The sequence below is a fragment of the Sturnira hondurensis genome, unplaced genomic scaffold (assembly GCF_014824575.4).
Source record: "Sturnira hondurensis isolate 20B ecotype Veracruz unplaced genomic scaffold, ASM1482457v3 Scaffold0011378, whole genome shotgun sequence".
NCBI lineage: Eukaryota > Metazoa > Chordata > Mammalia > Chiroptera > Phyllostomidae > Sturnira > Sturnira hondurensis.
In genome coordinates, this window is record NW_028084009.1 from 1,960,216 (window position 1) to 1,977,719 (window position 17,504).

At 51.9% G+C, this 17,504-nt stretch overlaps 1 protein-coding gene across 3 annotated transcripts in view; it reads right to left on the reverse strand.

The window, feature by feature from the left end:
- Positions 1-17,504, reverse strand: part of NFATC2 (nuclear factor of activated T cells 2) — a 128,841-nt gene that overhangs the window by 59,068 nt on the left and 52,269 nt on the right. For all 3 annotated transcript variants that reach the window (XM_037059906.1, XM_037059907.1, XM_037059908.1), the window contains exons 4-5: positions 10,298-10,500; positions 9,339-9,511 (exon numbers count right to left, since the gene is read on the reverse strand). In XM_037059906.1, coding sequence (XP_036915801.1) covers positions 9,339-9,511; positions 10,298-10,500 — 376 coding nt within the window. The remainder of the gene's footprint in view (positions 1-9,338; positions 9,512-10,297; positions 10,501-17,504) is intronic.

Genomic DNA, 17,504 nt, shown 5'->3' on the forward strand with positions numbered 1-17,504 from the left:
ACAAGGTGTGGTGGTAACTGAAAAAGCAAACTCACAAAATGTGTGTTTGGCTCAGTAAACGCAGGCCAACAAGTTGAACAACACTGAGAGGTGCGGTTTCTTGAGCAGTTTCTATTCGCTAGGCACCGGCTAGGTGCTGCTGTCTGTGTGTATTTCACCAAGGAGGTGCCGACCACATCCACACAGGTTACTGCTCTCCTCACTGTGGTTCTTGGTGGATCCCAAACTGCAACCCAGGTTTCTTGGCCCTGATCATCAGCTTTTCTCCAAGTGAGCTCCTCGGCCCCTCTTCCCCTTCCCCCATCCCAGCGGAATCACCTGGTTGGGGAGGCACTCAATAAAAATGCACACACTTGGGCCATGCCCCTGACCCACTGCTCTCGAATCTCCTAGATGAGGCTGGACATTTGCATTTTAACAATCTTTTCAGGTGACTTGTTACCCGAGTTTGTTTGAGAGTCAAGTTCCATGCTTCAGAGGCCACCTGAGGACAAGGGGACCTCCTCCAGGGCAGGCCCGGGCATCCTGAGAGAGCTCGAAAACGAACCCAATTAGCCTCTGAAAGAGGAACCGAGGAGAGGCAAACAGCAACCAAAATTACCCTCCTGGGGTCCACTTCCCCCTCTCCCTCTGATGCAACCTCTAACACCTATGGCTGCTAATTGGGGTGGCACCACCCAGGGCCTGCGGGAGGGCTCTCAGGAAGCCACTGGGCCTCCCAGGCCTGCCCGGCCCCCTTCACTGACCCCCACCAACACCCACTCCACTTTCCAACCATCAGAGGTTCCGGATCATCCTGCCCCTGCCATGATTTAACCGAACCAAGGGCCCCCATGCTAAAGCCGTCCCGAGGGCTTCAGTCCCGGCAGTGGGGCAGTCTAGGCCCTCGGCTTCTGCAGAAGCTTGAAGGTGGCCCTGGCCAGGAGATTTCCCCAGGCTTCCCTCCTGCCCCCGGATTCTGGCACGTCCTAAAGCGGCTTGGGGTTCCTGTGTTTTATGAGCCCTGAATCAACAGGCCGCTGTTGGTTTAACCAGTTTGGGTGTTTACTTTCGCTGGCAACGATGGCTGATGGGGAACAGAGCCGCAGGGGCCAAGGCCCCACAAGGGAAAGTCACACTGCTGGCCTGAGCCCTCTGGGCTGGCCTGAGTCGGCCTGGAAATGGGACATGACTGCCGGCCTGCCTGCCGGCAACTCGCTCAGTCAGAGGAGGTGTGTGGCCAAGAACTACAGTCTCCCCAAAGACAGACAGGGGAGGCTGGTCAGGAAAATTCGTTTATGCAGAGCGGGTGGGTTCTGCTAACAACAGCAAATAATTACAGCTGCCATAGAGAGTGCGTGAGACGCCAGGCACTTCACGCACACCTTTTGGTCTATGGCATAAACACACACAGAGGATAAGGCCATTTGGAGGGGTGGGTACAGGTATGGACGCTGCTGTGTGACCGGCCAAGTGCAAAGCCCGGCACAGTGGCATCCTGACTTTGGGTCTTTGGGCAAGTCACTTCATCGGTGCCTTTTTTCTCACCTTTAAAATGGGAACACTCACGGTTCCAGCCTCAGAGGGCTGTTTGCAGATGAGATGAGCTAACACACAAGGAGTAAATGGCACCTTGTTGGGGCTCCGTGAACGTTATGTTTATTTTCAATGCGAACCGTCAGGAGGTCACAAGGCAGGAAGTATTCCCGTGTTGGAGTCGAGGACACGGAGTCTCCCAGAGGAGACGGGATATGTGTCTGAGAGCTCACAGCCAAGTCAGGCCGGCCGGCGGAGTCTGGACCCAGATGGTGGGATTCTACCACCTCAAGTGGCCCCTATTTAGTAAAATGAAGAAGGACTGAGCAGAGGAGTGGCCAGCCGACCCAGGCCAGAAGGGTCCTCCCGGCGCTCTCCTTCTGGCTCGCACAACTCACCACCCCAGCCACAGCGCTGCAGCTGCTGTAAACCTGTCTTGTCTCTTCATCAGGCCCCTGTCCTTGGCTGTGAGCCTGGCCCTGCAGAGCCTGGCCTGGCCGAGAATGCAGTGCTGACTCAGGCCTCGCCTGGGAGGGGCCATGAGCAGGGCCAGCAGACCGGCTCCTCAGGGCCCTCAGCCCCCGTCCTGGCCACTGCTGAGCCTTCGCTGGAAGTGGGAGAACTGGGACAGAGGGGCTCAGTTCCCCCCGAGTGCGGGGTTCACCTCTGCGAGGGACCTGTCAACATTCACACCACGGGAGTGGGGTGCGGTATGTGTGAGTGCACAGGCTTTGCAGGGCGTGAGACCGAAGACTTCACGGGACCTCGGCTCCCTGGTGGAAAGATGGAGCAGGAACACCTAGCCTGCCAGACTGGCCGGTCATCTCGGCCAATCCACACAGCCTCAGCACCAGGTCTCAAGCAGGAGCTAGTATTTGTCTCTCCTGATCAGAGGATTACTACACCATTCCACCGTGTTAACAGGCAGCCCCTTCAGGAAATCCCCACGTCTCCATATAACAAGCCCTTCCTGAGAGCTCCACGAATCCTCCACTGACTGAGGAGCTGCCAGGGGACCCAGGCAGCCTGGACGGAGACCAGGACTCGGGCTTTACACCCAGCTCTCTGCTCCGTCCCTGGCCAGCCGCGTGACCATAGTACATCCCCTGACCCGTCCGGACCTCCAGCCGCTGGAGTGGAAGCTCCAGGGAGGCAGCATTTCGTGCCTCAAACACTCACTGGCACAAGTCGGTGCCCCATGAATATTTCTGAATGAATGGCTGAGTCTTCTCAGACCCCGAGGAGGATGGGACAGGTTACCATGCGTGGCAGCCAGGTCTCCCATAAAGGGTGGTTCTGCCTTCCTCGTCCCTGCACGACTGGCTCTACAGAGCCATAACCATATGATCGAGTGACCATTAGCAATCAGTGGGAGAGAGACTCCGACTCTGGGCTCCCCCAAACCCAACTTTCCTGCAATCACCCGCAGCCGACCCACTGTCCGGGCCAGAGAACACCTCAAGATTCCTTGTAGCTGCGGGGCGCGCTGCCAAGCTGCCAGCTCCTCTGAAACGATTAGTATCTGTTAAACGCCCGCCCCTGCCCACTGCTGCCTGGGCCCTGGTCTCCCAGCAGCAACACAGTGGCAACCAGGGAGATGCGTGAAGTTGGCTTTTCAGAGCTACGGGAGGGCTGCAAGCAGGAACGCCTGAGGCATGCCACCAGAGAGGTGACTCCATTGTGACGAGACCGGTCCTATCACTATTCCTAGTTTACAGATGTGGAAACTGAGGCCCAGGGTGTCAAGTAACTTGCCCAGGACTGAATAGCTTGTAAGTGGCAGAGGCAGGATTTGAACCTGGTCTCGCACTACTAATCACCACCCTAAACAATGGACCTCACCCCCTACCTCACATCATATACAAAATTTAATCTGAGATGAAGTGGAACTCTAAATCCAAAAGCCAGAATCAAAAGGCTTCTAGAAGAAAACGTAAGAGAATGTCTTTGCGCCCTGGCTGGTGTAGCTCAGTGGATTGAGCACAGGCCTGTGAACCAGAGGATCGCAGTTCAATTCCCAGTCAGGGCACATGCCTGGGTTGCAGCCCAGTTCCCTGCGGGCCAACTCCCAGCAGGGGATGCACGAAAGGCAACCATACATTGATGTTTCTCTCCCTCTCTCCTTTCCCCTGTAAAGATAAATAAATAAAATCTTTAAAAAAAAAAAAAGAATGTCTTTGCTACCTTCAGATAGGCCGAGATTTCTTGGGGGCAGTGGGGAGGTTGCAAAGAACAGTAATTCAGAAAGAAAAGAAAATGACAAATTAGACCTCATCAGAATAAACTACTGATGTTCATAATAAGACACAATTAAGAAAATTAATAGGCAAGCCACAGACTAGGGGAAAAGGATGATAATATATGTATCTGACAAAGGACTTGTATTCAGAATACATAAAGAACTACTGTATGTCAACAATGAAAATAACTGTAACTCGACAGAAAATGGGCAAAAGCTCTGAACAGACACCTTTCCAAAGAACACTTGCAGACAGCGAATGGACACACCACTGGGGTCTCAGCGCCCTCAGGCATCGGGCCATATCGAGGGCACCCGAACACACAGAGGCGCCCACCAGAAGGGCCCCAACTAACAAGACCACGCAAACCCAACATTAGTGAGGACAGGGACGCTCACACTCTCACACAGAGTGAAAAGACCAATACCGCATCTGGCCACCCTCTCCCTGTGCCCCGCCCCCTCCCCGTGCCCCGCCCCCTCCCCGTGCCCTGCAATCCCATTCCTGGGCACTCACCCCAGAGAAACGAAAGCGTTGTGTCCACCAGAGACCCTGACCTAGACTGTACAGAGCAGCCTTATCCACAGCACTCAAAACTCAGAAACAACCCAAGTGTCTACGGAAGGGAAACGAACAGTTGTTACATTCACAGTCCAGTACTGTTCACGCAGTGACAGTGACCGACTGCAAAGACACCGGGCTGAGCACGCACGGCCGGCACCGGAGTGTGCGTGCTGTGCTGCAGAGGTCCATTCTACGGAGTTCTGGAACTGGGAAAGCTAATTCACAGCGACAGAAAGCAGATGGGTGGGGGGCCTGTGTGTGCGAGGCTGGAAAGGGCCCTGACCGAGGGCACGCTCAGGGGACAAGGACATGCTCTGCCTCTCGTTCTGAGTAGTGATCACACCGCTGCCCACATTTGTCCAAAGCCGTTGAATTGAAGTCACAGCCTGTGCGATGCATTGTATCTTAATTATCCCTCAGTAAAACCTTTGCGTGGAGAGACTGAAAAGACCGGGTGAGAAATCCTTTTCCTGGTCTGTGCCCCATACCTGCTGTCCCCAACTCCTGGGAGAGGAGGAGAATGAATTCATGTGCTGTGCCTGGAGTGGGCGGGGCCTGGTGGAGAGGGGCGTTAGGTGTTTTCTGGAGTGGGACGGACAGAGAGGCCCCTCTGCAGAGGCTGGCCGGTGGGTGCTCAGGAAGAGGCACCCACACCTGTGGACGTCTCTGTTCCAGCTGCTCGCTGTCCTTGTCTCCCACCCGGCAGCTAGAGACGCCAGTTTTCGCAGTTTCATTGTTGGGTGGGTTTTTGTTTTGTTTTGACAAACACTCTGGAGACAGCTGCTCTGTGCCAGGCCCTGGGTGATAGACGCTGGTCCCTACTCTGCGAGGACAGAGGTCAGGGCAAGCGTCTTCCTCATGGGGCATCCCTCCAGGGACCTCGGACAGGGAGGAGTTAACCGAGTGCTGGAAGGAGGGATGGGGCCACCAGGGGGAGGGAAAGGAGGCAAGGCCAGGGGCTTCCACTGTGCCACACCGCAAAATCCCTGGTGGGGGAGGGAGGGGCTCTGAGAGTCTCCCTGCTAGCCGACCAAGTCAAAGCCTCTGCAGCAGAATCAGGACAGCTCCCCCCGCCCCCCCCACCCCCAAATTCCCCAGGTGATTCCCAGTTTGAGAACCAGCATTCTGGACGGAGATGACAGGAAGGCAGAAGGCCTGCAAGTCACAGGAGGACCCCACTGGATTCAGAACTGAGGGACAGAGAGCAAAGTCAAGTCAGGAAATGAACCTTTTGGCGTCTCAGGGCCACCCATTAAATATACAAACACTAACAGCAACTGATGGGCAAAAAAAAGGTTTTAAGTAAATTATGATTTTGTTTTGGGCCATGTTCATGGCCATCCTGGGCTGCGGGAGGCCCGCGGGCCATAGGTTGGACACCCCTGGGTGGGTGTAGAGCTCTCTCCAACACTTCCTGTCTACCCTGAACTGCAGAATGTGACCTCATTCATAAATAGGGCCTTTGAAGATGTAAACAAGATAAGGATGGAGGTGAAGTCAGCCTGGATTAGGGCGAGCCCTAAATCCCACGAGAGTGTCCTAGAAGAGACAGAAACGGACGCCCTGAGAGAAGCCCACGTGAGCACTGAGGCAGAGGCTTGAGTGGTGTGTCCACAGGCCAAGGGGGATGGCCAGCCACCAGCAGGAGCTGGGAGGGAGGCTGGAACAGTCTCCCTCATGGCCTTCGGAAGGATCCAACCTGCCCACACCTTGATTCTGGGCTTCTGGCCTCCAGATGTGATGGAATGAACTTCCGTTGCTTTAAGTCTCCCGGTTGGTGGCATTGGTGATGCCAGCCCTGGGAAACTCACACAAGAGAGAAGGACTCAACCTCCCCAGGGGACGTGGAGTGGAAGCTGAGAACACGGAAGAGCCCCAAGAGAGTGAGGAGTGTCCCATTCCCAGGTGCCCGGGTGAGAGAAGGCCCACAGCTGTGACATGTGGGGCGTCCTGCTGTCGGAGATGACAAGGGTGTGCCCTTCTGAACCTCTCCCATGTTCCCAGAAAGTGGGCAGCACAGCTATCTGCCTGGAGTGGGAACGGGGTGAGGGCGGCGCCCAGAGCTGAGAGGCGTGGGAAGGTTCCAAACACTCTCTCCTGAAAGTAAGGGAGGGAACTAAAAGTTATCTCCTTGGCAACACTGAAGAGCTAGTGACATAGGAGTGCCCGTCTGTGCAAAGGTGAGACGCGACCTCTGGCACAATGGCCCTAAATACAGAGAAGGAATCTACGTGTCCAGCAGGTAGGCCCGCCTTCCACAGTGGCCTCTTGTAGTTTGCTCAGGTTTGTTCTACTGGACTCCGAGAACTTCCCCTTGATCCCTCAGAGGTTGCATAAAAGGCACCTCCAAAGTAAGTAAGTTAGCCTTGCAAATAAGTCCCGGCCCCACAGACTGTTTCTCCTACTCACTCACCCTCCCCAAGGGCTACCCACGAAGTCAGTGAGTCAATAAATATTTCTTGTGCACACATACTGTGCTAATGCATGGGATGGACTAGCTATCCATAAATATTTATCGAATATCTCCCGAAGGGTCACACAGTAAGACAATTAGTCCATAAATATTTATAGAACTACCAGGCACTGGTCTAGGATGTAAGAACAAAGAAGAAAATAAAAATCACAGAAGATTCTGGATGAGAGGAAGGGTGGCCATCGGGTAGCTCCATTTGGTATTGCAGAAAGAGTGGTGTTCTAGAAACCCAAAGAAGCAGGGTTTTCCTAGAACTAGAAGGCTGGGGACCCTGGACTCACTCCCTGCTGAATAAAAATGAGTGAATCACTTTACCAAGAAAGTCTCAGTTTCCTTCTCTCTCAAAACCAGGTAGTTGAATCAGCCAAATGCTTTCTCAAAATAAAAGAAAAACCCCTCATTTGTAAGGCTCCAGCAACTTTATAACCCCCGGAAGATCCTGCTGGAGGTGCTTGTGGTTCGATGATGATGCTTAAAGTCTCTGATCGACGTGAGTTAAGGTGACCTGAGGGAGAAGGCGAGGAAGATGGAGAGGAAGATGGGCTCCTGGGTACAGCCCTTCCTGAGGCCGCCTGGTCCCCACCTTGCTAGTAAGCACAGCCCCATCCTGGAGAGTGAATCACGTGCCAGAAAGGGGAGTCCTGCTCTTCTCAAAACCCCCCAAATCACAGAGGAAAAGCCTGAGTTTCCTTCCCAAAACACCTTGACGTGTTCAAACCCAAGGCCAGGGCGGGGCGGCCAACGTGAGGAGCCCTCAGAGGACGGGGTGGCTCTGCGGGCAGAGAAGGGGAATTCCAGTGTTTCTGAGATGCTGTGTTTCACACTTGTCTTCCCGTGTGGCCTACCGTTGGGTCTTGCTTTTCTTACGTCAGAGTACAACCTCCCCACCACATTCAGCCTGACCCGCATCTTGACCCCGAGGCTGGAAGAAACTGGAGAGTTCCTCTGTCCATTTCCAAAGACCAACCAAGACCAAATTCTGGCTTCTCTCCTGAAGAGGGTCCACCCTCTCCCCTTGCTGGCTTCTGATTGATCCTAAGAGCCAGTCTGTCTCAACCCTTTATGTATAAAACAGTCAGGCTCACCCTTTACTCAGTATCTGCTTAAGACCACCTCTGATCACTCAGAGCCACGTGCAGCCTTTGCCTGACCCCAAGCAGGGCTTGGGACGTGCTGCTGCTTTTTAAAAGTTGGGAGACTGTGGTCTATTTTTAAAAGTCAGAAGATGTAGCCTCACTGAGTCTTCATTCCCACGGGGACACACTGTCTGGAGTTGAGTAATGACAGCGCATTTCAATGGAGGATATGCCTTTGTGGTCCCCAGTCCTCACCACTCCCTATTGCTGCCCACCCAGCCCACTTTGCTCATTTCCATGGCCTCCCCGGCCTCTGCGGGAAACTGATTTTGTGACACCTCGTTACAGCAAAATGCCAATAGGAAAAGAATTCTGAAATATAATGGAATACGGAACGTGATTTTAAAAACATAGAATTCTTAAAAGAGGCTAAACAACATAAACCACTTTTGTTTCTGAAACAATGCTTACTTTTTTTCTTCTTTAGGCCTTTAAAAATGATCTCTAAACTCTCAAAAACTAGACAACAAGCTTGGTCCCATCTCATTGTAAAACCAACAACAAAGCTTGAGAAAAGTACCTAAGAATGAGCTCAAAGCAGCTGCTTCTTTCAAAACCTGGTGGAGACGAGCCCGGTTTCTGCCTGGAGCCCTTCTAAATGGCAGGCCTCAGCCACCGTGCACTGGATTCTGAAACCTTGCTGCATCTTTGCGTGGGTGCCTCTGCTTCCATCAGCCTGTCGCTCGTTGAAGACAGAAAATGCTGTGCTCATTTGCAGCTCCCTGGCACAGCGCCAGACACCAAGCACCTTCTCAGGAAACGACCAGCGATGGGCTGAGGGTGATGGCGAAGCACAGTGCCTGGGTGCCACAGCTCCTGTTCAAACCCCCACTCTGCCACGTTTTGGGTGTGCTACCATACCCCTCCTCGTCTCTCTCCCTCCTCTTCCGTAAAGCATCGTGACAGACACCAGCCATTGCCAAGGTGGCTGGCTGCGCGGAGTCAACAAGCTACTGCAAACTGTGCACTCAGCACAGGCACCGGGCGCGTGAGAGCTCAGTAAGTGAGAGCCGCTGTGATATCACTGTTCTTCTTACTGACGGAACAACAGAGGAAAAGGAAGAGACGGCGTGATCCGCACTGTACTCACTCCGACAACATCCACCCCTTTTGAAACCCAGAACAACATTTATACGTCTCCAATCCTCTAAACAAAGCTGTAGGCTGCTCATTAGCCGTATTATTTTTTAATTTCCTGTGAGGCTACAAAACCCTCCGCAAGCAAATAGAACCAGAGAGAAACCCTTAACTGTGCGCTGGCTCAGGCCTTTTGGTCATCGGGAGCCTACTCTTGATCCCTGTGGGTCCTGCGTATTCTTGCCGGGCACCCACCCTGGGCGCCTTGCCGAGAGCGGGAGGTTACATACAATCGCCTTTCCAAAGACCGGCCCTGCCCGGAGCCCGACTTACAGCACTCGATGGGGTTGGATGCGGTCTGCAGGGAGATGATCCTCCCACTGGACTCTGGAATGTGCACCCGGAAAACCAGCCTGACCCGTGTGTTCTTTCTGCCGATGTCCGTCTCGCCCTTGCGCAGCTCGATGTCCGCGTTCCTCAGCTTCAGGATGCCCGCACAGTCAATGCTGCCAGAAGGTCAAAGGCCCCATTTAAAACCAGCCGTGTGAGCGAGCAGGAAGGCTCGCCTGCAAGACCACCTCGGGCAGCTAAGCAACATAATTCCACAGCCAGACACAGGAAGATACTGCGATACACCGATAAGTAGTCCGGCCAGGGATTTATACCGAGAGGGGCGGGCAACACACTGCAGAGGTAATTAGAGAAATCCCACTGGAAATCACTTCTCTGGGGAGATTATTTTCATGCCAACTTTTCAACTCTCAAAGTATCTGCAAAACTCAGATACGCAACTGGCGAGAATTACTTCTCGACTACTCAAGAGATAAGAGTAGTGTATCAACATTAACGTCTTGGATTTGATAAATGTACTGTGCCCGTGTAAGAATGTATTCTTGTTCTTGAGATACGTCCATGACAGTATTTAAAAGTCCCACAGGCATGATTTCTGCAACTCTCAAATGGTTCAGGGAAAATGGAGAGCATGATAAAGCAAACGTGAAAAACGTTAGCAATTGGCAAATCTGTGAACAATTGGCATTTAGTCTCATCCCAGCCGGCGTAACCCAAGGATGTGTAAGTGTTCTTCCTCCCAGTCCACATGAAAAATATCTAGGTAAAGGACTGTTCCAACAGGGACTTTTACAGCATTAATCAGCCTGGGCCCCTCCCAGGCCGGAACCACCACCCACGGCTGCCTCCACCAACCGCACGGAGCCCCCTCCCCAGGACTCCTGCCAGGTGGCCCCCCTCAGCCCGCCTCCAGACCCACGGCCCGCGGCCCCAGCCCTTACGTCGCCCTCATGTTGTTTTTTGGCTCCAGCGGGATCTCCAGGACCTTGGTGTTACCCACGATCTTCTCATAGCTGGTGGTGGTGACGGTCTTCCCCGTGATCCGGTGCACCTGGTAGAACGCGTGGGGCTTCAGGATCCGCTCGTCGGCTGTCCCAATGAAGATCTGCAGTCCCAGGGGCTTGTTCTCCATGTAGCCGTGGAGCTGGGGGGGGGGGGGCGGGCGGGGAGAGGACACAAAATCGAGTTATTCCAGCAGCACTGACATGCAGGATGTGGCAGCCACGGTCCGACAAACAAAAAGATCAGAGAAACTCCTGGGTACCAGGAAGAGCACAGGATCGCTGCCTTGTCCAGAGGAACGGAGATCTGGAAGCAACCTGGACGCCCAGCTGGCAGGGACTAGTTCTGTAAATCACAGGATCTTCTCTATCCTGGAATATTCAGCAGCCGTAAGAAAGAAGGTGGCAGATCAGATTTTCATTTACGAAGAAAGAGCCAGAAACTACGCTTAAACGGCAGTCGGCGGTTGGTGCGGGGATGTTACATGGGAATGAGGACAGAAAATAGTCAGAAGAAAGCTCTTGACCATGGTTGTCCGGGAAGATCAGAAGAAGGAACTTTCACTTTTTACATGCCGGTAGTGCAGTTAAAAAGTTCACATTGGCAACTTAAAAAAAAAAGAAAAAGGCGAAAGTACCATCATCCAAGTCAAAAGAAAACAAAAGACTGGAAGAAAAATGTTTGACGTGCAACAGACCAAAGATTAGCACACGGAATACAGAAAGAACGCCCACAGAGGAGTAAGTCAAGGACACGGTTGCCCAACTGTCCTATTTACAACCCAGTCACGCCCCAGTGGCTCTCCCTGTCTCCTTCTCTCTCTTTTCCTCCCATCTAACATACATTTCCTCGATTCCTTTTGTTTAGGTCTTTCCCCTACACCTTGATTATCCCACCTCTCTGAGGGCAGGAATGTCCGTTTCTTTAACCTACCACAAAATCCCTAGCGCCTACCATAATGCTGGGCACCTGGCATGCACTTGCTGAGTGAATTAGTAAAAGTATCCAAAAGAAAAAAAAAACGAGCAAGAGGTTTGAACAGGAAATTCACAGAGAAACAAACAGCCATCGGCATAGAAAAGGTGTTCACCAGGGTGTGTGAATAGGCAAATGCGAGGGAAACCACCGTGAGATGCCATTTTTCACCTTTAGATGGGCACCCATGTGCATGTTTGGTTACATCAAGGGTTTTTCAGGCTGTGGGGACCCAGGCACTGCCATGTAGCTGATAGGGACACAAACTGGTATAGCTATTTTAAAGAGTATTAGAGTAACAGCTACTAAAATTAAAAATGCATACTCTGTATTACCCAGTAATTTCATTTTTTCCTATGTACCTAGCAGAAATCTTGTGCATGCAGGAGATACGCAAAAACATGTTTACTAAAAAAAAAAAAGTGGAACAATAAACAATTAGTTATACCAATAGGCTTATGAGTAGTATGAGACTACCCAGGCTATGAAAGGCTGCAGCAATTAAAAAATAATAAGGTAGAGCTCTCTGGACTGATCCAGAAAGATCTAAGATATGCGGTTGAAAGAGAAAAGCAATTTGTAGAAAAATATGGGTAGCGTGATACAACTTAATTTTAAAATGCTAAAGGTTTTCAACCCACTCATTTATACACATGTAAACACAACAGGAAAAGATGTAGACGGTTGCACTCCCAACTGGCCACACCGTGACCACTGGTAGGGATGGCGAAGGGGACCAATATCGAGACTGCTGATTAGAGGGCTTTAAATTTATTCATAGTGTTATAGGAAGAATGTATCTCTGGAAATCTGTGAAAATTAGCATGGGTTTTGAATAACACATTTAGAAAAGTGTACTGAGCCAAGCATTTGAGGGTGGGTTCCTGGCCTGCCACCCCCCCGGCTGAGGAACGCTGGGCAAATCATTTAATCCTTCTCTGCAAACTGAGGGGGACCGTGACAAGTCACAACTAAGATCCCACCCTTCCACAACATTCTACAAAACGTCAGTAGGATCTCCAGTCAACGGCCAAAACACAAAGGCCCGATGGATGACCACATCTGGTCTAGCATTGTACTGCCCAATACAAAAGGTAAACAAAGTTGAAAATTCAGTTTCTCTGTGGCCCTAGCCACGTGTCAATTGGTCAACAGCCACACATGGCTAGTCGGGGACAGCACAGACACAGAACACTGCCATCATCGAGAAAAGTTGCATGGGACAACGCTGGTCTAGAAAGCTAGGACTCTCCTGCACTTTAAAAACTGTACAAAGAGATGAGCTGGAGATGGGGCAGAGTCAGGTGACACCCTGTCCCATCATCTGCTAGGCCGACACCCCTGACACGTACCTACAGGTCTGATACACCCCGAGAGGCACCCTAGGGCAAAGATGGAAACCCAGGTCAGAGCTGCTTATCTTTCTCCTCCATGCAAATTGAAGAACAGGGCGCTGTTCTCAGTGAGAAAAATAGGAGGAAGGAGGACGGTGTTGAGAAGAGATTTTGTTTTTGCTTTGCACTTGGAGCCAAGATAAACATATTTCCTCAGCTGGCCTCCTGGATTTATCAGGAAGCGGTAGACACAGACAGTATCACGGATGGAGAAGTAGGCAGGTAGACAGATAGTGTGCTGAGACGGACTGAGTTTCCTTCCTCCTCTGATGACAGAAAGCGGAAACTGCAGACAGACCGTATTCTTGGTAAATACCCAGGGACACCTGCAGATAAAATCTGTCACATCCCCACAGCTCTATCTGAATCCAGCTACCCCCGGCCCCTCCCCTGCTGGCGCACGTAGTCCAAGCCCCCATTTTCCTCTCCCTGGAGGGACCACCACTGCCCACTCACTGGCCTCTTGTTGGTCTTTCACAGAACAGCTTGACGATCTTTTAACAATACAAATCAGGCCAAGATGCTCCCCAGCTTACAAGCCTCCGAAGACATCCTGTGGCCTGAGGATAAAGCTGAAACGGGAGGCCACCATCTATGAGGCTTCCAAGGGCCCAGCCTTTGCCTTCCTCTCCCTCCGCACCATTAGGCTCCTGCCCACACCAGTCATCCTTCTGTCCCCCATGCACATCAAGAGCTGTGTGACCTCAGGGCCTTTGCACAGCCATCGTCTCGGCTTGGAATACTCTCCCGCCAGGACATTTAGTTCTTGCGTCCCCAGGTCTTTCTGGAACCACATTATTTATACACACCCAGGGCCAGAGCCAGCTCTTTCAGCCTTCCGAGGGCCAACTGTTAAACTGTTAGGAGTTTTATGAGCCAGCCGACGTCATTTTGGTAGCTTGAAATCAGCCATGGTAGGAATATTTCTGAGCAGGTCCAGAATGTGTTGTTTGGTGTTATGCCAGGTAAGTGAGCAGGTAGGTAGTCATGTAAACCATGGTTGTACATAGGAAGGCTGGGATCACGCCACACTTTGTCTCAATAAATTCACTCAGAAATACACACCACGCCAACTGGCAAATGCTATAAATCTGGCTCATTTCCCCCCAAGAACTGATGTCAGGCAGTCACACCACCAGAATAGTTGCTTCATTACCATCAGAAATTTTCTTGTTGGTTTTTGCCTAGTATCTCCCTCTCCCACCTGAACATGAGGTCCACGGTGGCAGGAACCTTGTTTATTTTGTCCAGTGTGATTGATACACATCTCGAATGAATGATCACCACCACCACCAAGGCAGCAGCTGAGTGTGCACTTCGCTCAGGCCAGGCACTGCANCATTATTTATACACACCCAGGGCCAGAGCCAGCTCTTTCAGCCTTCCGAGGGCCAACTGTTAAACTGTTAGGACTTTTATGAGCCAGCCGACGTCATTTTGGTAGCTTGAAATCAGCCATGGTAGGAATATTTCTGAGCAGGTCCAGAATGTGTTGTTTGGTGTTATGCCAGATAAGTGAGCAGGTAGGTAGTCATGTAAACCATGGTTGTACATAGGAAGGCTGGGATCACGCCACACTTTGTCTCAATAAATTCACTCAGAAATACACACCACGCCAACTGGCAAATGCTATAAATCTGGCTCATTTCCCCCCAAGAACTGATGTCAGGCAGTCACACCACCAGAATAGTTGCTTCATTACCATCAGAAATTTTCTTGTTGGTTTTTGCCTAGTATCTCCCTCTCCCACCTGAACATGAGGTCCACGGTGGCAGGAACCTTGTTTATTTTGTCCAGTGTGATTGATACACATCTCGAATGAATGATCACCACCACCACCAAGGCAGCAGCTGAGTGTGCACTTCGCTCAGGCCAGGCACTGCACTCAATGTTTACCAGCATCCCAACCACCCCAGGTAGGGTGGGCCCATTTTACAGGTGAGGAAACTGAGGCCTGCAATAGCTGGGCAACTTGTCTCACTCCATACTCTTAATAGGGTGCAGAGCCGGGCCTTCAGGCTCTGAGCTCCCCCCCTCCCGACACACTGTCCACGCCCTGGCCTCTGCTCTATGTCCCTGTTCTCTGATCTGCAACTCCAGGCCAGAAGGCGCTGACCAGGCCCTCAAAGGAAACATCAGAAGCACTTGACTATAAGATCAAGGGTGTTCTTCCCGCTGAATGAGAGAGAGGAAAAGGGAGACGGAGAAAGGAAACAGACAACAGCAACCAAAACAAGCAAACAACGTTGCCTCTTGAGAGAGACCCCCTCTCCCTGAAGAAGGACCTCTGGGTGCCGCAGCAGCCCCTGGCCGAGCTGAGCCAGCTGATACAAGGTGAGCAGATGGAACCCGCCTTCCCTTGGCGAGTGTCCCTCCCCTGACCACACCAGAGAGGAGCGTGAGCTAGCAGAAAGAAGAACGGACTTCCCATGTGGCCGGACCTACGTGAATCCCAATCCCGGCTCTGCTTCTTCACAGCTGTGTGTCTCTGGAGCAGGGACCCCCCCACCCCGAGTTTCCACTCGCTCATATAAAATGGGGACCTCACCTCCCACACCCCAGGGCTCTTGTGAAGATGAAGTAAGACAACCTGTGAAGGGCCCCAAAGCATAACACCCAGTAGGTGCCCGTGAAACGAGAACTCTCCTTGTCATCACAGGACGATGCGAATCAGTACAAGGAGGTGGCGTTACAGGACAGCATGGGAAGGTGACAAATAGATATGAAAGTCCCAGCAAGTGAAAAACAACCCGAAACACCCTCGTGTGTGGCAAAAGCCAGGCACTGACTCTGGTCCTCACTGCGGGGAGGTCAGACACTGACCTGGCATGCTGGGTGACAAGAGAGACCGTGCCATCCTGCACGAGAAGGACGGTTCCCCTTTGCCCTCCACCTCTCCTGTCCTAGAAGGTGCTAGGAGGTGCCCAGGCCCTGACTGCTCAGTGTGCTTATTCTGGAAGGACCTCCAGCTCTCCGAAGGTTTGGCACAAAAAGCATAGCCCTATTTACTTGCTTCTCCAGAAAACAGGCGAGCTGGGTCTCACACACACAACGCGATGTCTTGGGTGGTGAGGTCTCAATGCCCCGTTGTCTCCATTTTAGGGAGACTTTGGTCACAGGGTCTCTCTCCAGTCTTCTCCAAAGGCCAGGTCTTCTCAAGGGCGTGGGCAAGCAGGGTCACCTTCCAGCCCCAGCAGATAGCTGCTGCAACCTGCAGGCTCAAGGTCAGCTGGTCCCCCAAGCAAAAGAGGCCCCACTCCCTGCAGCCGAGGTGAGAGGGAAAGTTTTCTGCTTCTGGTAATCTCCCCAGCTGTCGACAAGTAGGGGCATTTCTGGTGTGCACCATGCTGGCTGACTCCAGGGCAGGGAGGGACAGAGCTGACTGACTGCACAGCGGTGCTTGGAGAAGATCAAGGCTAGCAACCCCTTTTCTGGGTGAGAGAGCTAAGGCTCCGCAGGGTGATGCACCTTGCTTGTGACCCTACAGCTCGAAAGCCATCGGGTGGGACCCCAGGCATAAGGGGACAGTTGCTTCCTCTGTGTCACAGCTGACCCCTGACTCCGGCAAAGGCCAGCTCTCCCGAGTCTGGGCTGCTTGTGATAAGGCGGGCAGGTCAGCCCCTCCAGCTCAGCAAGAGCACCGCAGAGGCCAACATCTCAGGGAACCTTGGTGTCAGCATCCCCACCCCACCCCCAAGTTCAAGCACTGCCCCTCCTCTCCTGATGCACAGATAAAGGGGCCTTAGTATCTGTTGATTCTTGCTTTTCCTTGGTCTTGTTACCAAAGTTGACAAGGGTTCATTCGTTGCAGGAAAAATACAGATGAGATAAAAAATACAGAAACCACAAAGAAAATACTCCCTCAAAAGAAGTATTTTAGTGTATGTCCTTCCAGATTTTTCTTCTGGGCACACAGATGAACATATTTGGGATTCTATTGTATACATACTGTTTCCACTCACCAATATAGTGTGACCATTTCCCCTTGCTATTAAGTCTTGTTTTATGAGACGATCTCAAATGTCGGCCTAATATTTCCCAGCACTCGGATTAGCAGAAGGTGAGGGAGGTGCCCTCCATGCATGGTTTAAGGAGGCACTGGCTCTCAGAGTCGTGCCAATGCAAGGTGGGCACCTGAGAGCAAGTGCTACCTTAAACTGTGCCCCCTCCTCTCTCCCCTGCCTCCCCACCCTCACTGTGACTCTCTTGCCTCGCCAGGTCCCAGTCCTGGAGGTTCCACCTGCTGGATGCAACCAGAGTTTTAATTTACCCTATGGCTGGGCATTTAGGTTGTTGCAAACCTCCCCCGTCATAAACACTGCCATGAGAACTCTTGTAAATGAATCTTCCTCAGAAAATAATTTCCCTATCAGCTCTGCTCAGAGCTTTTTAAACACTCTCAGATGGACGGGGCTGCCACCAAATCCAAAAATGTGGGACTGATTTTCAGAATGGCAACTGGCCAAAGAAACTGGTTTGAATTTTACTAAAATCAAACTTTAACAATGTTAAGTAGCATTTTTTTTTGTTGAAGTTGGAATATTAGGAAATTGGTATCATCCTCAAAGATTTCACTCTGAAAGAACAGAAAAGCCTGTGGGCGTGTTTTATTGCTGTCCCCATTGCCACACAGCACGTGGAGGGGCAGTTTGGACAGATGCACGTGGGTCCCAGATTCAGCCTGTATTTGGGGGGATGCTGAAGTCACAGAACATACCTGCCACCCCAGCCAGGCCCTCACATGTGTGTGCACACACACACACTCACATGCACGCAC